This window comes from Salvelinus alpinus, chromosome 6 (genome assembly GCF_045679555.1).
Source record: "Salvelinus alpinus chromosome 6, SLU_Salpinus.1, whole genome shotgun sequence".
NCBI lineage: Eukaryota > Metazoa > Chordata > Actinopteri > Salmoniformes > Salmonidae > Salvelinus > Salvelinus alpinus.
The window spans coordinates 60,071,811-60,093,523 of record NC_092091.1 but is presented as its reverse complement, the minus strand read 5'-3'; the positions used below and the strand labels follow the sequence as shown (position 1 = coordinate 60,093,523).

The 21,713-nt window shown below is 41.7% G+C and overlaps 2 protein-coding genes and 1 long non-coding RNA gene across 3 annotated transcripts; 1 reads left to right on the top strand and 2 right to left on the bottom strand.

Annotated features, from left to right (window-relative positions):
* On the top strand, positions 1–1,841 carry LOC139579034 (uncharacterized). Its single transcript, XR_011675665.1, has 3 exons — positions 1–111; positions 239–782; positions 913–1,841. It is a non-coding gene; the product is annotated as an uncharacterized lncRNA (long non-coding RNA).
* Positions 1,842–3,356: 1,515 nt separating this feature from the next.
* LOC139579033 (pleiotropic regulator 1-like) lies at positions 3,357–12,841 on the bottom strand. Its single transcript, XM_071407245.1, has 15 exons — positions 12,698–12,841; positions 12,258–12,364; positions 9,427–9,557; positions 9,258–9,311; positions 8,838–8,931; positions 8,476–8,569; positions 8,218–8,319; positions 7,862–7,954; positions 7,161–7,310; positions 6,915–7,016; positions 6,708–6,810; positions 6,302–6,410; positions 5,997–6,136; positions 5,183–5,376; positions 3,357–4,952 (listed from the first exon to the last, which is right to left on the bottom strand). The coding sequence occupies exons 1-15, from the start codon at positions 12,704–12,706 to the stop codon at positions 4,893–4,895; spliced, it is 1,542 nt and encodes a 513-aa protein (XP_071263346.1). The 5' UTR covers positions 12,707–12,841; the 3' UTR covers positions 3,357–4,892.
* Positions 12,842–15,354: 2,513 nt separating this feature from the next.
* LOC139579031 (fibrinogen gamma chain-like) lies at positions 15,355–21,480 on the bottom strand. Its single transcript, XM_071407242.1, has 9 exons — positions 21,244–21,480; positions 21,068–21,115; positions 20,388–20,571; positions 19,900–19,984; positions 19,358–19,488; positions 18,684–18,817; positions 18,218–18,402; positions 17,000–17,277; positions 15,355–16,697 (listed from the first exon to the last, which is right to left on the bottom strand). The coding sequence occupies exons 1-9, from the start codon at positions 21,304–21,306 to the stop codon at positions 16,507–16,509; spliced, it is 1,299 nt and encodes a 432-aa protein (XP_071263343.1). The 5' UTR covers positions 21,307–21,480; the 3' UTR covers positions 15,355–16,506.
* Between the last annotated feature and the right edge of the window lie 233 nt (positions 21,481–21,713).

The following is a 21,713-nucleotide window of genomic DNA, read 5'->3' as shown; positions in this document are numbered from 1 at the left end:
GAAACTGCCTGTGTTTGTTGAAATCCTGCATCTGCTGCTTGTGGTGCCTGAAGAAATGTCTAACGTACCTGAATGGTTTTACAGAATACCACTTTAATCTATTTCTATATGGTAAATAGTGTTCTTATGCACATATTACACTGAACTCACCTTGTTAGCGTTTACGATACTTGACCCCTATTGTCTCAACACCAACCCACATTCATGCTCTTTCTTCTTCCTATCCATCCCTCTTTAGGAGTTTGTAGAGAACAGTAAGTGTCACGATCGTCAAAGGGAGAGAGAGAGGACCAAGGCGCAGCGTGTGCAAAATACATCTTCTCTTTAATTTGAAGAAGAACAAATAAAACAACAAAATGACGAACGTGAAGCTATACAAGAACTAAGTGCAACACATGCAACATAGAACCTCAGCATAGACAATTCCCCACAAACAGCTAAAGCCTATGGTTGCCTTAAATATGGCTCCCAATCAGAGACAACAATAACCAGCTGTCTCTAATTGAGACCCAATTCAGGCAACCATAGACTTTCCTAGATACCTACACTCAACCATAGACACAGCTAGACTACTACATAAACCCAACTACTCTAATAAACCCCCTAAACCTTACAACCACCCTAGACACTACAAAAAACACATACATTCCCCATGTCACACCCTGACCTAACTAAAATAATTACGAAAACAAAGAATACTAAGGCCAGGGCGTGACAGTAAGAATATGGAGGGAAGGGATCGGCCCGGGCCAGATGGAGACGGTGGTGAGATGAAGTCCATGGTGAGTTAACAGAACGTTTCCTACAGAGAATACATTCATTTACCTCCATAATCTAGAGTCATACACACAAAATGATGATGCTGATGAAGACAATAGTAAAGTTTAACACTCCATTTGTTTATTGTTGTAGACTCATGCAGGAGGGACTTTTGCTTGACCAAACCAGAAGACGGAAACCAAAAGACATTCCAAGCGTTTTCTTTAATCCATGTGTAACAGGTTTACCATGATATCACTCCAGTCACAGAGACCACAATATTTTTGAAAACCTGTTTATTAATATATGGCACACTTTACATGAAAGCTTTGTTTTTCTTAAAAGCACAATGCCTTTTTGAAACACCTTTTATATATAACGAAAGTATTTCAGTCAAAAATACTGTTAGTGTAGTTTGGTTCTAGTTTCCAGGTTGTAAAGTATGTTTTGTTTAGCCTCTTGTGGGTGACAGTACTGTCAGAGATTATTCAAATAGTTCCATGTCACCACTGTTATTAAGCACTATTTCCATACACTACAAGTGTTTGAACATCAAATGTAGTTTTAGATTGTGGTAATGACGATCATGGTTGCTACTTGTGCTGTGTTGCTCCTTTTTAATACCATTTTGACAAATACAACTGACGAGCGTAACAGATGATTAACAGGCACTTTTCTGTCTGAAATAACTCCATCACACCTTGTTCAGTCTTCTTGCATGGACATTCTTTTTATTTTAAATTTGTGCAAGCTGTTTTCCCACGCCTGATAACAGGATCAGGTTACTACGGTGGATCAAATATGAACGAGCATCTTACTCTGAGGATGTTTTATATTACTATAATGTATTTAATGCAGGTCCGACAAGTACTGAAGTTGTCATGTCAGAGGCAATGCATGATCATAACTGACAATCCCTAAATTGTGGCAACATTGAGTCATTACTGCTTACTAAGTTTGTAATACTCTATCCATAGAAAACGGGATTCCCAATGACTGTGTCTCTATTCCCTTCATGAGTTTTTGTTACATAACAGAATTGTTATACATTTTTTTGCATATTAATTCAAGAAAACAAATAAATCAATGTCCTCTTGTCTTTGTGAGAGCTGTGGGGCAAGAGAGGATCAGTTTAATCTTGAATATGGGTTTGTGTATGTCACTAAGATATCCACTGAGGGAGAAACAATAAAACCATTTACCCAAATATAAAAACAATTTTATACCCAACAATAAAACCACATATTTGTAACGGCTGTCTTCCGATCCTCTGACGAGGACCAAGGTGCAGCGTGGTAAGTATTCATTATGCCTTTTAATGAAAACGAAACTCGAACGAAACAACAAAACTAATGATAAATGAGAATGACACGAAACGAAACAGTCCTGTCTGGTGACATACACAGACAGAAAATAAGCACCCACGAAACACAGGTGGAAAAAGGCTACCTAAGTATGATTCTCAATCAGAGACAACTAACGACACCTGCCTCTGATTGAGAATCCTACCAGGCCAAACGAAAAAACGAACATAGAAAAACGAACATAGATAACCCACCCAACACGCACTGACCATACAAAACAAAGAAATAACAAAAGAACTAAGGTCAGAACGTGACAATATTGAATGAAATGCTTGTGATTGATGTGGTGAACTGGAAATTGCCCTGCAGACCAGGGTTCAAAGTGTATTTTTTCTCTTCTGTCAAATGCATTAGCTGCACTGATTGAGCTTCCCTGGTGCATTATAACCAATAGAATCATCCCAAAAGTACAACCCCACCAATCTGGCACCATTGAAATATAATTTTTTAATGTCTGTCTGGCACTCCATATACAAGCTCAACCAAACGCACAAAGTATCTGAAAGAAAACAAATGCCATTTGAATCCAGGTCTGTCCTGTATCAGTTCGACTATTTCCTAAATCCATTTAAACTTTTTTTTGGGGTTACTACATGACTTCATGTGTTATTTAATAGTTTTGATGCCTTCACTATTATTCTACAACATAGAAAATAGTAAAAACAAAAACTTGAATGAGTAGCTGTTCTAAAACTTTTGACCAGTATTGTATGTGTATATATATATATCCATTGATTCTTGAAGAATAACTTATAAATGGCTCATGAGCTCAGTTCAATTGTCACACTCCACAAGAACCTAAAATATAAGCTTGTTTGCCTCCAATGTTTGTAAACATTGTAAATGTAAACAAACACTGTGTAGCCTCATATCATGGATAAAACAATCCTTTTTTTATATAATTGATGGTCAGTCCTTGTAACCATAGCTGTCGATTAATCTGAGAGTGTTTACATTTCTCCTTGCCCATCCCACAACTTTTTACCAAAACAGAGGCGGGGAATTCGTTTTGTTATTGTTTCATCTGTGGATTTCCCCTTTAAAGAGCTGCATATTATCAAGATATCAAAGTGGACTGAATCTAACCGTTAACCAGGTTGAGGCTATACAGTGTTTGTTTACGATTAATATAGTGTTTATTATTATATTATTTACAAACAATGGAGTAAAAAAATATATTCTGGGTTCCGATCAGGTACGACAGTTGAACAAAACTCACGAGGCATTTATGAGTTATATTCTTCAAGAATGAATGAGTATTTATACTTCATTTATTGCACCTTTAATGCACGTTGGTGAGTTAATTTACACTGTAAAGGGGTTGCTGAGAATTTGACAGTAACTTACAGGCAGCTGTGGAAAGTCAAATTCTGTAATATGAATACAGTATCAAAGCAAGTACTGTGTAATGACAGTACAATACCGTAACATTGATTATTATACTGCTAAAAAAGTGAATACTAGCGTAATCATAATGAATGATAAAAATGGTTTACTGTAATTACATGGGATTGGTGCAAGCAGGTTTGCTGCTAGGTAAACTGTTTACACATTACAGCATATTAATGAATATTTGGTGTCTTATAACACTTGCACTTCTGGGAGCGTCCAAACTGGCAGCGACTACAGGGGAAAACAGAGCAAAAGGACATGGCAAAATGTGCAACCATTTAAGGTTTAAGATGTGCCCCACTCCAATCTGTCCCCTATACATTTTAAATTGATGGGGCACTATAACCACATAGGACTTAAATTGGTACAGCATTCTCACTCACAGGTGCAATATAGCCTCTTACAAAGCACGCCTCAAATATGTTAATAAGCCAGAAACAACAATACCAATTTTGGAACTCCCAATGATACGGTAATGGTACTGTATTCTGTGGGGTGGAATTACAGTACCACTCAAAATAGAGCAATTATTTCCCCGCCCACAACATTTTCCCACAATGGCCCATCATTTACAGTATGCTACAGTAAAACGGAGTATTTTACTGTTGATAATACCCCAAATTACCGTATGAAGTAGTTTTATGTTACAGTGTAAATCTACTTTGTCTAACAGGTGAGCAGAAGTTCCATGTTATCAGTGAAACCAGGAATACGGTTGAGCTCCAGGACCACCCAGGAGATAACGGATACCGGGAGATCAATGGAAACAGCTGCAAACACTATGGGAATGTTGTCACCAATGGTTACATGGGTGAGTCACGCTTCACGGAAATTCAAAATGAGATGCAATATGTTTTTTCTTTATGTTTCTGTTAATCATACAGTGATTTATTTCATACACCAGAATACTCAACACATTACGTTTCTCTTGTATATACAGTTGGTGTTTCTGAAAATAAAGAAATAAAAGAAAACATTTCTAATGATGCGAAAATCTAGAATTTTCCTCACATTTACTGGATTTGACCCGAGTGGGGACTATGTGTACACTAAGGCGAGCCCTTACGGAGCTGAGAAGTGGATTCTCATGGTGGACGAGAGTGACCAGCGATATGAGAGAGCATTCATCCTCAAGAACAAACATTCTGGAAGGTTATTGGCTGTCCAAAATGGCTGCTTTGTTGGACTAATATGGTACATTGAAGATTGCAAAATGGTACTTAGAGTAAGGAGTACATTGAAAACCAAAAAGTATAGTAAAAATAAAAGCCAACTCGTTTTTGTGTGAATATTCTTCTTTAAAAAATTATGGGAGTTCTATTGATGGGAATATTGACAACAGAAATGAATGACTGTATTTTTTTGTTTGTTGCAAAACTAGAATCTTTTCCTCTTGAGGATCTCCGGTTTCCAGTTGATTGGGTGGCTTTCCTCAGTCTGAAAGAAAAAAACAATCCCATCTCAGTCAGAAACAAGAACTTATGAAGTACTCAAAGTAATACTACAGTTTCATTAGCTGAGCAATGTTTTAGTGACTGTCATTTTCCCTGACTGAATAAACATCCACTTTGTATGAGGTTGTAAATAACACATCCACTATTGAATCACATCTCAAATCAACAAAAACCTGTGTAGCTATACAGCACAGGATAAAAGTCTTTCCCTACCGCGGTGTCGTCCTCTTTGTACACCTTGATGGTCTTGTCGGCCTCGGCCGTGATCAGCCTGCTCTCCGAGTGGTCGAACATGCAGGCGAAGATCCCCGATTCGCTGTCCAGTGAGCCGGGCTGCACGGCGGCGTGGATACGCTGGAAGTTGTAGCCGGTCCGCCAGTCCCACAGGTGAATGGTGCCGTTGTCAGCTAACGAAGACAATAAAAAGATAGAAGGATTAGCTGTATCTAGATCAAGACGTCGGTATAGATAGACAGCAGTGTCTAGGATCTAGCCGTATATAGGATTTCCTATCACTTAGCCATTCAATATATTTGCTTCCAGCCTCTGCAGTTACAACTTCCCTTTCATTTGTTGCCCATCTTTAGTAGTGCGCTTTCGAAGCAACAAAGCCCTTCAGAGTCATTCAATGTACTATGACTAGAAAAAATCTCACCCAATCATCCTGACAGAGGCTCAAAACTGTCTATTTCAATCGCAAGATATTTTTTGTTCAAATTGTTTTTAAACCCATTTTCCTCCCCAATTTCGCTGTATCCAATTGGTAGTTACAGTCTTGTCTCATCGCTGCAACTCCCGTACGGACTTGGGAGAGGCGAAGGTCCTCAAACACAACCCAGCCAAGCCGCACTGCTTCTTGACACAATGCCCACTTAACCCGGAAGCCAGCCGCACCAATGTGTCGGAGGAAACACCGTACACCTGGCGACCGTGTCAGCGTGCACTGCGCCCGGCCCGCCACACGAGTCGCTAGTGCGCGATGGGACAAGGATATCCCTGTTGGAAAAAGTAAAGGACGTTTTCATACCTCCTGATACCAGCACACCGTCTGAGTTGACCGCCATTGCGTTGATGATGGCGTTGTGTCCAGAGAGGTTCTGGATGAAGTTGCCGTCTGGGAACGTCCACTGCTTGATGTTGTCGGCAGAGCCAGAGGCTAAGGTATACCTGTAACATTCAGCCAACGAATGGTTCAGTACCATAATACAAAACGCGGAAATAAAATGAGCGAGCCTATCAACCCTATCATTAACTACAACTAGATACCAGAAGATGACTAACTTGGGTGCAACATATGCACCACCGTTTACTACGTATGAGGAAGTGACGTACTGTCTGGGATGTAGGGCCAGTGCTCTGACAGACTTCTTGTGATTGGTGAGAGTGGCTCTGGTCTTCCCAGCTATCAGATCCCATAGCCTGATGGTAGAGTCGTGGCTCCCTGGAACGGAAAGAGCCGGGTCGTGTTCAGAAGGTCACACCGTAGCAAAATGTTTTGAAACTAACAATAAAACGCTGCGTTCTTATTTGGACAAGTTCAAGTGTTCTATCCTATTTTTTCCCTACTGAACATGACCCAGGAGAAAAGGTCAAAATTCAAAGGTCAAATTTCTCCTCGCGCCAGCTCATAATAGAACGTAACAAGACGATAAGCCATTGATGGTACTTTGGAGTGAGTCAACTAGCCAATATATGAACACAGCAAGGCAAAGCAGTTGTAACATATACTTGTCCGTACCTGTGATGATCTGCGGTTCGGCGGCCTGGCATCTGACTGTGGCCACTGTGTTGGTGTGTCCGGACAGGGTGTGCACGTTGGCTTTGCTCCTGATATCCCACACCTATAGACGTAGAGATTTCATATTGACCTCCCAATACACTCCAAAATGTTCCACTAAAATAACGTTTTTGAAAGTTAAGACAACTAGTCATTAGCAAGACTTACCCTGGCTGTGGCATCTCGACTGCATGTGACCAGCACGTCGATGGTTGGGTGCAGGTCCAAGTCGTACACGGCGCTGAGGTGGCCGTGGTAGTGCCTGATAACCTAAAAGATAAAATAAAAGTGAGGTAGAGCAGTAATGAGTGGGCGTAACTATACTAAATACTTAACTACATAAAAATGGACCAACAGTCCATTGAAACACATCATATAAAGTAAAGCAGAAATGAAAGGGTACTAGTATAATACCTTGTTGTACTCCAGATCCCAGCACTTGACCTGCTTGTCCTCGCCGCAGGAAAACAGGTAGGGGCTCCGGGTGCTCACGGCCACGCCGCGCACCGTGCTGATGTGTCCCGTCAGGGAGAGCTTTAGCTTCCCACTGGCCAGGTCCCAGATCTGTCAGGAGAATGAGAAACAATGGGGATTTGACGTCACGGTCGAACTTATAGCTGACGTATTACGAGATACATGACTAAATGCCACCAGTTGACAGACATTGAATAGATCAAATGGGTGTCCCAAAACCCTTATGATGTCACTTCTTATTATCATATCTACTGTTTCACTGGCTGCACCTTTACAGAGACAATCTTCCCATTCTTCAGTCCCTGTAGTGATGATAGTGATAACAACGTAGAACCAACGTCTCATCATCTCAAATCAAATCAAACAAATTGTCACATCCCTCCTGCCAATCACACACACTGATAAAACAAAGGACTTACTCTTCCTTTAAAGCTGCAATATGTAACTTTTTGGGGGGACCCGACCAAATTTACATATAAATGCTAGTTGTAGATTTCTCATTGAAAGCAAGTAGAAGAAGCGCTATTTCTATGCGTTCCATTCTTAAGTTTCATATTTGCGTCTTTTACTTTCGGTTTTGTACACAGCTTCAAAACCGCTGTTTAGAAGTTACAGATCTCTCGGTCTCTCTCTGTACTCACCTTAATGGTTCTGTCGCCAGCGCCGGTCACAAACCACTGGTTGCCGGGCTCTACGGCAATGGACCTCACCCAGCCAAGATGACCGCTGATGACCTGGAAGGGATAAAGCAAACCTGTATCAGTTACCACACGAAACAGGGAGCAAGTCAATACACCTGAAGTTATCTTAAAACGCATAGGCCTCACATGAAGATATTCTACGATTTTTGTAGTACGTTCGAAGGACTAGGGACAGTTCCTTACAACACATCCAAGCTTTTTGTAAGTGTGCCACGTGCATTTGATAAAGTGTGTGGACTGTAGAGGAAGTAAGTGTATTAAAGAAGCCCTTGACATGACAAAACGACATCCTTTACCCGAAACAGCTTCCATGGAGCGTGCCACTGGGGCTTGGGCATAGTAGGGGCTTTTCTGGCAACGAGGGACGAGTTTTTGGTGCCGCCTCCTTCCAAAAGAGACTAGAAAGAAGACAGAAAAGTATTATTATTGATAGTGGTAGCCTTATATCATACAAGACTGAATGGAATGTTGGTGCAGAAATGCATGCGAAGTGTTAGCAGACGCAAAAAAAGGTATGTAGTACTACTGATACATATCAGAGAGCGTTACCCCACCATAGCGTGTGAGTGAGGAGCAGGAGACCTCTCTGCCCCCCCTGCGTGTCTGTGAATGTCCCCGACACCGGCTGCAGTGCGACTGGCGTCCAGCCTGCAATTACACACACACAAAAAATGGTTGCTGGATGGTCTCAAAGTGCACTCTAAGATAGGCAACCCCGTTGTAGTCCCGTGTTGCTTGGATACATTAACACTTTGTTCATGTCTCTAACATCTGGGGTCCGTACAGGAGGTTGTGGTGCTACGGAATTGTGGGGAAGTACTGCGTCAAACAGTGTCTGATGTGGACTTTTGAATTCCGTTTGCTCTGGTGTCTTCTCACTTCGACACATCTACCGTGCATCATCTGAAGGAAGTACCTGGCTTGTGATGGCGGCAGGGCAAGAGCCATGGCTTGAACTCCCCCCTTACTGGGGTTCCTATGTATCTGAGTGTCTGCCGTCAGAGCCAGCCCTGTGGACGACAATACACAGCGCTATAAAAGTCACGTAACACCCCCGAGGACACAATATGAATGAATGTGGTTTTACATGCAACAGTAGCATTACATGGGGTTAGACCAGAGGGAGGGTTCTCCAAGTCTGGTCCTGGAGTGATACTGGGCGTGCAGGGTTTTGTTCCGGCCCATCATTTAACACACCAGATTCAAAACAGCATGATCTTCAGCCATGATTCGCTGAAATCAGGTGTGTTAGGATAGGGCTGGAACGAAAGCCTGCACCCCCAGTACCTCTCCAGGACCAGAGTAAGGGAACCCTGGGTAAGACTGTTGTAATTACCAGGTCCTGAGGGATATGCGTGGGTCCCAGTGATCAAGTACTCTGGATCATCACCTGGAAGACCAGAGGGTTATAAATGAGAAATACTTGGAGGTTTTGCTCTTATTTGTTGCTCATGAAATCAATAATGATTTGTCAACGATTGATGTTGAAGTGATGGCATTCTTACCAGGTTGGAGAGAGGTTTGATTGCCATGCATGTTGGAGCCCAGTGGTCTGTCCTTGCCCTCTTTTAGAACAGGCATGTGTAGAACGGCACTGTAGTCTGCCCTCAGCTTCGCCGCCATCTTCACCTTGTGACTACGAAGGGAAACGCTAGTTAACTCAATTGAACATATCAGAGCATGAAAGTAGGGGTGGGCGATATGGCCTAAAAATCATATATTGATCTTTCAAATGTATAGGTGATTCACAATATATATACACAGTACCAGCCAAAAGTTTGGACACACCTACTCATTCAAGGCTTTTTCTTTATTTTATACTAGTTTCTACTTTGTAGAATAATAGTGAAGACATCTTAACTATGATATAACACATATGGAATCATGTAGTAGCCAAGAAACTGTTAAACAAGTCAAAATATATTTCATATTTTAGATTCTTCAAAGTAGCCACGCTTTGCCTTGATGACAGCTTTGCACACTCTTGGCATTCTCTCAACCAGCTTTACCTAGAACGATTTTCCAACAGTCTTGAAGGAATTCCCACATATGCTGAGCACTTGTTGGCTGCTTTTCCTTCACTCTGCGGTCCAACTAATCCCAAACCATCTCAATTGGGTTAAAGTCGGGTGATTGTGGAGGCCAGGTCATCTGACGCTACACTCCATCACTCTCCTTCTTGGTCAAATAGCCCTTACACAGCCTGGAGGTGAATTATTTATTGAGTTATTGTCCTGTTGAAAAACAAATGATAGTCCCACTAAACCAAAACCAGATGGGATATCGCTGTAGAATGCTGTGGTAGTCATGCTGGTCAAGTGTACCTTGAATTCTAAATATTCACCAACAGTGTCACCAGCAAAGCACCATCACACCTCCTCCTTTATGCTTCACGGTGGGAACTACACATGCGGAGATCAAAAATCTCAAATTTGGACTCATCAGACCAAAGGACAGATTTCCACTGGTCTAATGTCCATTGCTCGTGTTTCTTTGTCCAAGCAAGTCTCTTCTTCTTATTGGTGTCCTTTAGTAGTGGTTTATTTGCAGCAAATCGACCATGAAGGCCTGATTCACACAGTCTCCTCTGAACAGTTGATGTTGAGATGTGTCTGTTACTTGAACTCTGTGTAGCATTTATTTGGGCTGCAATGTCTGAGGCTTGTAACTCTAATGAACTTACCCTCTGCAGCAGGGGTAACTCTGGGTGTTCCTTTCCTGTGGCGGTCCTCATTAGAAACAGTTTCATCATAGTGCTTGATGGTTTTTGCGAATGCACTTGAAGAAATGTTCAAAGTTCTTGACATTTTCCGGATTGACTGACCATGTCTTAAAGTAATGATGGACTGTCATTTTTCTTTGCTTATTTGAGCTGTTCTTGACCTAATATGGACTTAGTCTTTAACCAAATAGGGCTATCTTTTGTATACCACCCCTACCTTGTCACAACACAACTGATTGGCTCAAATGCATTAAGGAAAGAAATTCCACAAATTAACTTTTAACAAGGTACACCTGTTAATTGAAATGCATTCCAGATGACTACCTCATAAAGCTGGTTGAGAGAATGCCAAGAGTGTGCAAAGCTGTCATTAAGGCAAAGGTTGGCTACTTTGAAGAATCTCAAATCTTTTGGTTACTACATGATTGCATATGTGTTATTTCATAGATTTGAAAATAGTAAACATAAAGAAAAACCCTTGAACGCGTGTCCAAACTTTTGACTGGCACTGTATACTTTAAAAAAAAGCTTTGTCGTACAATTAAAGGTAAAATGTGTCGGCCAATCAGCTCCTATGTTGTTCAATGAGACGTGTCATTCCATAATGGCTGTGTGGCTACTGCTATCTAGCATGATGAAAACGTCAGTTTACTTAAAAACGAGTTGTTCAATCTTCTGCTCCCAAGTGGGGCAGCGGTCTAAGGCACTGCATCTCAGTGCTAGAGGCACCACTACAGACCCTAGTTCGATTCCAGGCTGTATCACAGCCGGCCACGACTGGGAGTTCCGTAGGCCGGCGCACAATTGGCCCAGCATGGTTCGGGTTAGGGTTTGGCCGGGGTAGGCCGTCATTATAAATAAGAATTTGTTCTTAACTGACTTTCCTAGTTAAATAAAGGTTCAATAAAAAATGTAACATTGTGTAACTCACATACGTAGTACACTGACACCCCAACACACATACTTGTTTTCACTAACTCCCCTATGAGCACACAGTGGACTCTACCTACACACTCCAACACATACATACACCCACACACATGCATACTGAACCACACACTTTCACACTCACCACTTACACTGCTGCTACTGTCTATTATCTATCCTTTCGCCTAGTCCCTACCTATATGTACATAGATCTCAACCACCTTGTATCCCTGCACATTCTACTCTGTACTGGTACTCCCTGTATATAGCCATGTTATTTTTACTCGTTATTGATATTCACTGTGTATTTATTCCTCGTGTTACTATTTCTATTTAATATTTATATCTTTAATTCTGCATTTTTGGAAAAGACCTGTAAATAAGACCTGTAAGTAAGCATTTCACTACACGTGTTGTTTACGAAGCATGTGACAAATAACACTGTATTTTATTGGATGATGGGACAATTCGGAGTAGAACGAATTTCTCATCCCTGGGTGGAGGCTCCCGGTATCTCAATATAAACATAAAGCCTGTCCGACCCCTGCGCAGCTGTAAGCAAGTGTAGGGTCGGAAACTTATGTCTATCCTGGACCCACCCACATACCGCTTATCTTTATCTCACACAGAAACGAGTAGCTAGATGGGAGAACAAAGACAGCATATTGTTTTACAAAACACGAGTACCTTGTTTCATCCAAGGAGACTGGTTTGGCATGGTCAGCTACAAACATATCATGAGTTCTCTTGAGGGACCTGAACACGAGCGTGTGCACAGAGTGCTTTTGCACATCCTGAAAAATGAAATGGACGGAAACATTACTTTCGACAACAGCAATATTTGTCATTACTAGTTACCTACTGTAGCTACATATTCATGATGCATGCTAGCTTGCCAAGTATATCTCAACTCCACGATACCACATCCACAGGATGTTACTTAGGCTAGATGTGTATATATAAAGTTGATCCGACTAATATTAATTTCACAAATGGAATTATTTTACGTGCGCTTCAAATAGGCTAGGCATAATTTAACGTTGCTAGCTATCATGCTAACGTTAGGTAGTGGCGCGTCAGCTACACCTATTGTTATTTCAGCTTTACTGACATAAAGAAGCACACACCTCAGTCATTTCTGACGTTATTTAGCCAGATACCTTGACGATCTGTAAAAAAAAAACTTTTGATAAAACAGGTGTAGAAATTTAGCTAGGTCCAGCTTTCTAAACAAACGCAGATGCTGTTCTGATGCACCGGATGTAAACAATACGGTTCAACGTGTTCATTTCCGGGTCAAATTTGTTTTTCTCCCCCTGACGATGAGCGCCACTCCATGGCCACATCTAGTAACATTTACGATACAAGTATTTGATGAATTCTGCAGCGCTGCTTAACCCTACATAACAATTCAGGCCTTATTTTCAAGATACATTTTAGGCCTTAATCACATGTAAAGCCCAGGCCCGTTGTTTTGTTGTTGCTTTCGGACACTTCAAATTGTCTATTTGGATTTCATCCTGACTTCAAATCAAATCAAATGTTATTGGTCACATACACGTGATTAGCAGATGTTATTGCGCTTCTAGCTCCAAAAGTGCAGCAATATCTAAGAAGTAATATCTAGCAAATTACTCAACATATACTCAATACACACAAATCTAAGTAGGAATGAATTAAGACTATATACTGTACAGTATATGGACGAGCGATGTCAGAGCGGAACGGACTAAGATACAGTAGAATGGTATAGAATACAGTATATACATATGAGATGAGTAATGCCAGATATGTAAACATTATTAAGTGAATGAGATACCGTAGAATAGTATAGAATACAGTATATACATATGAGATTAGTGAATAGTGTTCCAATCCTTAAAGTGGACAGTGATTTCTAGTCTGTGCCTATAGGCAGCAGCCTCTAATGTGCTAGTGATGGCTGTTTAACAGTCTGATGGCCTTGAGATAGAAGCTGTTTTTCAGCCTCTCGGTCCCAGCTTTGATGCACCTGTACTGACCTCACCTTCTGAATGATAGCGGGGTGAACAGGCAGTGGCTCGGGTGGTTGATCTTTTTGGCCTTCCTGTGACATCGTGTGCTTTATGTTCTGAATACGTCAACACTGCCTTTTGAAAACCTCTGGAAACTATTGTACTTGGACAATGTTTGCCAAGGAAAGTACACTGATTAATATGTGTCTAATACTCTCAATTCTAAATTACCCCCATTCAAGACCCACCTCTGCATTTGGCAATTTTCAATGTGTATTTCAAATCAAATCAAATGTCATTGGTACAATACACATATTTCGCAGATGTTATTGTGGGTGTAGCGAAATGCTTGTGTTCTTAGCTCCAACAGTGCAGTATTATCTATCAATTCACAACAATACACACAAATCTAAAAGTAAAAGAATGGAATTAAGAAAATATAAATATTAGATTGAGCAATGTCGGAGTGGCGTTCAGTAAAATACAGTAGAATAGAATACAATATATAAATATGAGATGAGTAAAGCAGTATGTAAACATTATTAAAGTGACTAGTGTTCCATTATTAAAGTGGCCAGGGATTCCAAGTCTATGTATAGGGCAGCAGCCTCTAAGGTGCAGGGTTGCATAACCGGGTGGAGGCCGGCTAGTGATGGCTATTTAACAGTCTGATGACCTTGAGATAGAAGCTGTTTTTCAGTCTCTCGGTCCCAGCTTTGATGCACCTGTACTTACCTCGCCTTCTGAATGATAGCGGGGTGAACAGGCCATGGCTCGGGTGGTTGTTGTCCTTCTTGTGACATCGGGTGCTGTATGTGTCCTGGAGGGCAGGTAGTATTTCGATCACAATCAAGAACCAAACAGAAATCTCTAAATCTCTACTGTAGATTCTAGCATATTTGTGTTATTTCCCTGCAGTCCAATGCTTCGAAAACATGATTAAGCATATTGCAGCTAACATATTTGACTCAATATGAGTAACAAGTATGAAATGTCTGTCAGAGACGTGGACTTCTATTCAACCAACATCGATACTACTATCCAAAAGTGTTCCCTAATCCCATTTATCTCCTGGATGGAAAAGTGATTGTAAATTGATGACAATTGCAGAAGTACGTTATGAAATACATTAATTTACAAATTTTTTGCTTTTGGTTGACTCCATAAAAATGCTGATTGGAAAATGCAATGCATGTTGGGTAATATTGACATAAAGAGTGTTCACATAGGGGACCTGTGCAATGTACAAACAAAGACAAATAAAAAACCACACATAGCCTACTTACCAGTCAGCAGAAACCCACCCACCCACCCACACACACACACCCACCCACCCACCCACCCACCCACCCACCCACACACCCACACACACACACACACACACACACACACACACACACACACACACACACACACACACACACACACACACACACACACACACACACACACACACACACACACACACACACACACACATAAGCAAACATGCACCCACCCACCCGTACACAAGGCCTTTCTGAGATCCCTATGATTAGACAGGAGAAAGAGAGAGAGCCTCAGAGTCTTTTTGGTCATAGTGTCATATCTACCGAATTACATCCAAATATGGTTTTGTCCATACACAGTCAAGTAAATCACGTGACAATGATTACAACATGTTCTTCTCAAAACATGTATGGACAACATTTGTCTTGATAATGCCACGCACCAATGGGACAACAACAGTATAGGTTCTAATTCCTGTACTGTTGGTGTTGTAGGAAAGAAAAGATTGACTGAGACGTATGTTCAGGTAGGTATTTATTTTGTAATAGAACAGCATAAAGGACATAACAGGATTTTTAATAGTTTCACTCTGTTTCAGAACGTTTTGTCCATACTGAACATGACCCTGGATTTGGTGGGCAAAACACACATACCCTCTTTAATACGGTAAATTCCTACTTAACATTCCTACCTAATAGCGTTAGTTTGTTTCCCCGTTGACACATCCTCTCAGAATTCAACCCAGGACATTTGAATATTGGTTCAAAGAACTTCCAATAGATGATTTCCAAGAACTTCTGATTAGCAGAATAATGAAAATAGCAGTGAATCAAAATAGCTTCTAAAAATCGTTGAACGAATTGATTGAGTTTGGTCCTCCCAGCACAGTGCCTTCCATTTAAAAGCCTTTCAATGCCGCCACCAACTTCCAAGGTTATTTAATTTATCATCCGATGCCTATGGGCAATTCATCATATACTGCTTGTTCGATTTCTAAATTAAATGTATATCATATAAATGTGGGTATCATTTATCCTATTTAGCACAATTACAAGTGGTACCAGGAATGGATATCAGGGAAAGTACAATAAAGAAATTGGCATGGTCACCTCTAACCGAGGTGATTCGGTACCTTGGTCTGAGACCTGAAGACTTGCGTTATGTCCCTGAGGTATTGGCTTTTAGCTTAGAGGGCTTACACAGTTTTATGGCTTTCAGACCACCCAGGTTCAAACCCTGTCTTAGATCATGTAGTCGGGGCAGGGGTATCTAAAACCAGCACAAAATACATCTTACATGTAGAAAAATACAACCTTTATTCATTGGTTAAACCAACCAGATCTAATAAATCTCATTAGACAGTAGATAAAGTTTGTTCTAACATGGTGCTAAATAGAAGAAGTCCAACCAATCTTCCAAGGTCCAACAACAGCGATTTGATCATAGACAATATTTTAGGCAAGAGGGCAAAAAACGAAATTGATCGAACCAATAAAAAAAAGTTACAAAACAGAGGGCCATTTTCCCAGACACAGATTAGGCCTAAAGTTAGTCCTGGACTACATGTTTAATAGAGATTCTCCATGTGCTTTTTAGGACTTGGCTTAATCTGTGCCCGGCAAAATTCAAGGAAGTTCTAGCTTCCTTGAACTTTCCCGGACACAGTATGTGTTTTAGTTGTCTCCCAGGCCTCCAAACTGTTTGACCCCTCCGGCCTGCTGTCCGTCTCCCGCCGCGATCCTGTTGGTGGGGATGATCATCATGGTAGTCTCCTTCATGGAGTACCAGCGGCTGTGCCACGTGGCCCAGATGATGCCATTGTCGTAGCCTGACTCGCCGGCGTCCTTCGCCGTGTACTTCCCACCTAGGGATGGAAAGATGGAAAGACAGAAGTGTCAATGAAAAGTTTGTTACAAGTAAGAAAATCACAGTGTTGGGCCTACTCCTAAATGTGGCCTTCTTGGAAAGGTAACAGTAAAAATGTCAGAGAACCCCCAAAACTGACATTGGTATAGGTTGGTAGTGACTTGCATAAATGTATAACTGCAGTATGGTTCATGTTACTTGGAGAGTAGTATTCTTTAAAAGAAAAACTGAAAAACACAAGAACGTGCATGTGTCTGTGTGTGAGAGTGCGCACGTGTCTGTGTACGTGTGTGTCCTTACCCTGGTAATATTTCCCGTTGAGGTGGGCGGCGTGGCATCGGTTCATCCACCAACCGGAGCCGTCCTGCTTAGCACAGTTACCCTGGAACTTGTCGTTGTCCTTGTCGCTGGTACTAAACTGCATGCCGTTGTGAGACGTGAAGAACTTGTCGCTGGGGTCATCTCCGAAGTCAAAGCCGTCGAACGCGTCGCCCGCGTCACCGCCGAAGTAGTAAGCGTAGGTCAGGCGGTACATGTCGACTTCCGGCCCCACTTTGAACGCGGCGTAGTCGGCATGCCTAAAGAAAGAAAAGAAATACATTCAATTTTTTACGCGTGTGGTTTTATTGAATAAATAAGACAAGAAAAGCAGGAGCGGCGCAGGTCAGAAAGGCATTTGAACCCATATCTACTGTGGTGTGTGTACCGGGGTCCGCTGCACAAAGCACTAGACCACACAGGCCACAAAGTATTCATTTAAAATGCAGCATACTAGCCTGACGGCTTGGGTCATGGCCTCCAAAACCAGTGACATGAAGTAGAATACGTTGTTTGCTTTGATTGTGGAGGTCAGTTCTTTCAGCTATGTAACTTGGCACCAGAAAATCTATTCCACAAACTAAAGTCCAGAGGTTTGAGATGTGTGGAAAAACATGCTATTTTGAAGTTAGACACCTCACCAAAGAAAAGGCTTACCCCTGCTTATTTCCACAATTCCTCATATAAAATAGCACTAAATGGCACTCCATTTTTCAGCACTAAATATATTAAAGGGGCGAATCCTAACTTCCACTTAAGTCGAATTTCAACTTAGTCTCTTATTGACATGAATGTCTAAGTGAAAATTTGACTTGCTGAAATATTTCATTAATTTAGTGCAGACAATTGCACAAGTAAATGTGTCATATAGGCAAGACCAATGATGCCAAGCCCCCAATACCTTTGAGGGGGAATTGATAATAGCAAAATCTGGTATTTATAGCATTTCTATAGCGTGAAACCTAGACACCACAGAATTGGATTGGTAAGCAATGATGCGTCAAGTTGGTTGCAATGATGTCATTATAACGTCCTTACAACGGGTTGCAGTGACATCACTAGAACCAGTTTTACCTGCTGGGATAAGACTTTGAGCTGTTCCCACTGCATTTTGAACACCATTTTCTATTCAGGAGGGGGGAATGTGGGCCCTAAGTGTTCACTAGTAGTAGCCTTAGTAGAGAATTTAGTAGTACGTACTTCTTGTTGCCCAACCAGTCGGTGAGCTCGATCCTCAACACGTATGGGATGGTGGCCTGGGTGGAGAGCAGGTGCATCTTCTCATTGCCCAGCCAGAACTCGGTGGTGTCATCTGGGCTCAGGTAGCCGAAGCCCTCCTTATACTGGATCCAGTCCTTGTTGAAGTCCACGTTGCCATTGCGTCTCTGTGGAGATATATGTTGGACGGTGGTTATGGTCATAATACAATATGTGGTTCCAATCGGGTTTGGGTCAATACCATTTCACTTTAGTCAATCCGGGAACTGAAATCCCAATTGGAATGTTTACTATCTGAAATAACTGAAATGGAATTGCCCCCAACCCTGGTTCCAACTTCCAATGTCTCAGTGGGTTGGAGCCTGGTGGGTTTGGAGGTTTGAATCACTGCATGGGCCAACCATGATGAATATACTACGTGTCACTTGCAAGGGAAGAACACACGTACCCGCTGCAGGACGGTGAAGCCGCGGCCGAAGCTGTCGATCTCGCAGTACACAAGGAACTGCTCCTTAGCCTTCAGTGGCTTCACGTAGTACAGACCGCTGGTTTTGGCACCCTTGTTGGCAATATCCTGGCAATCTAATACGGGGAAAAACGACATGCCATGACCATGTTGTTACGTGTTAATAACAAAGATTACTGTTCCCATAAGGCAATGCGCTATGCACAATGTTTTTGTAGTGTTTATAGCCTGTTCCTGGACTACAGATGGAAATGAGCTCTGGCTCTATTACCTTGCTGATTATGTTCTTATGATCTTGAGCATTGTTGATTTATTGTCCCTTGTACCTGGTAAAGATCCACTCTGTGGTATTTATTAACAGCCCTCTTTGATCATTTCAATGAAATTAAAGCTACAGTATACCTATTTATGGAAGAATCCCTTATAAATGCCAATAAATGATGTAAACTAATTCATTCAACTAATCTAAAGTGCATCCATATAACTGAATTGAGACAAATCGTCCCAGCCTCTATTGATTGATGCCATTGATTCGCTTCTGACTGAACAAGCAACAAGGGCAAATGATGGGTACGTAGAGCGAATTCTCCGGGAGCAGGAGTGAGCAACCTCTCTGATGAAATGGGGAACGACCTACAGAACGTCGTCGATTTTACCTTTCCCTGTAAGGGGTTTGATTTCCACAGTATCCTTGCAGGGATCTTGGCATTTCTGATCCAGCTGAATGGACATCTGTTTGAGGTCTAACATCCTCTTCTTATTGGATTCCAGCATCCCCTGGAGTTGACTGAGCAGAAGAGGGGAACAGAATGATAATGTTTCTTAGGTGATTTGGATATAAACTTAGATTGCGGTTTATATCGTAGGTCGGCGGGTGTATGACTTGACGATCAATGTGTTTGAAGTACACAGCATTTGACACTTGTACCCTTACTTAGTCCTGGTATTTCCAATTTTAGCAGGTAATTCGTCCCCAGCAGGGAATGATTGTTTGTAATGATGTCATTGAATGGTTTCAACCAGCTTAAGCCGCTGAGAGACACAAGCATCGGGGTCAATTCCAATTGAATCCCAATCAATTCCAGAAGTGAATTGCTCTACTAAGGAGAAGTTCCGAGTCCAATTGTAAGTGAATTTAGACCAAATTAGATTCTGATGTAAAAAAAAAAAAAAAAAATGGTTTAAAAGAAGGACTTACTATATTTGCTCCTCCTGGGAGACGATGGTCTTCTCAAAGCGCAGGACATCATCCAGTATGCTCGCTGACCTTTTGTAGTGGACGTCTGCGGAACAATCACAACACCTGCTTCAGTTACAGTAACCTACATGAATTACCAGAGTCTATTGTTCTTTTGAAATTAGCCCAACTCCTGGGTGTCTTCAGTAGGGCAAACTGTAGAAAGTTCAGACACTACCTCCCGGATTCACTATGTTTCAAAATGTTTTCTCCCTATTGAACACAACCCTGATGAAGGTTACAGACAAACTGTTTGTGAAGTGATATAAAATAAATCAAATAGCAATGAAAAGCGGAGTGTGCCACATTGATGTATTCCTTTAACGTTTCGACTTTTCTGCTACTGACTTCTCCCACTTCTTAGCACCACATCTAATAGTGTTGATTTGTCTTTTGCGTTAGCTAGTTTAACACAGTCAAGTAACCCAAGATACAGAGAAGTCAATTACCTCCGCCAGACTTCTGATGTTGCGTTGCTGAATCCTTCATATAGGTGACTTTCTCTGTGGCCCCCGTGGTAAGGTTGGTTATTCTATACAGGATATCCTCCATTTCATCAAGGTCCTTGTCCACCTTCGGCTTGTAGTTGTTTAGGTAGTCAGCCACGCCACATGTCGTTGGGCAGTACTTGCCCTACAACAGGCACAGAACACAGATGCTTTCATTTGAACACTCTGCGAGAGATGCGTCTGTGTCGCAAATGACACCCTATTCCCTTTATTGTGCGCCGACCTTTTGACCAGGGTGCATTGATCTTTGGTCAAAAGTAGAGCACTTTATATGGAATAGAGTGCCGTTGGGGACACATATTTACAATATATTGTTATATTGTTACAGTGGATGTGTGAGTATTGGAATACGTCATTGGATTCAAAGAAACTAGAAAATGTTTAATTACGTGTGTTCTTGAAGAGGCACCAACTAAATTGGTTGTAATACCCCAGAATTAACTACATATCATATGCGTGAGAGGAATATAATTTAGCAACAAATCCATCTAAATAACAATGTTAGTAAGTATACAGTACAAAGAGGATGAAATAGCAAGACGGGGAATTTCGTCCTGTACACACGCCGCTTAACGAGTTGAGTAGAGTACATAGGTGCGTCCATCTACAATCATACTTACAAATCCGTCCCTTGGTGTGCAGTCCTCGGAATAGTCTCCCCTCGTTTGCTGTGGAACAGAAGCAAAACAGCGCAGCCTGTTATCTTAGTAGATGCTACTGTGTCTCTTGTTGCCGCAGAACCCTGTTGATGAGAACGCGTTCAATTCAAACAGGCTCATTGAAATGTGACACTTACCGCAGAGGAGAGGGAGAATAGCAGAAGAACGCCTGCGGCTGTGGACAAAAGTGAAGGAGCCATGTTGCTAGCCTTTGGTACACCAGTCGTGGTGTCGTCCAGTTGGAGAATGAAGAGCCTCTGGTCCCCTGATGGTATATTTATCCGATCAAGGTCCTCCTTTTCGTAGCAGATAAGGGGTCCGCGTGTAAACAGAACCGGGTCATCCAACTCATGTCCTAGTAGATGACTCAATGTTGGGACAACGTTATGACTCAAATGTCCTACTACTTCTCATTTCCCAGATGTGACAGGGATTGATTGACAGGTTCGGTGTGGTTTCTTCCGTGGCTTTGTGATCACAGGGAAAGTCGTGGGCAGCAGGCTCGCGTGATGACCTTCGTTGGGGTCAAAACAACACTGGGTCAATCATGCCATATCATTACCTTGCAAATTCCAATCCAACCAGTATAAAACATACGACAAGATAC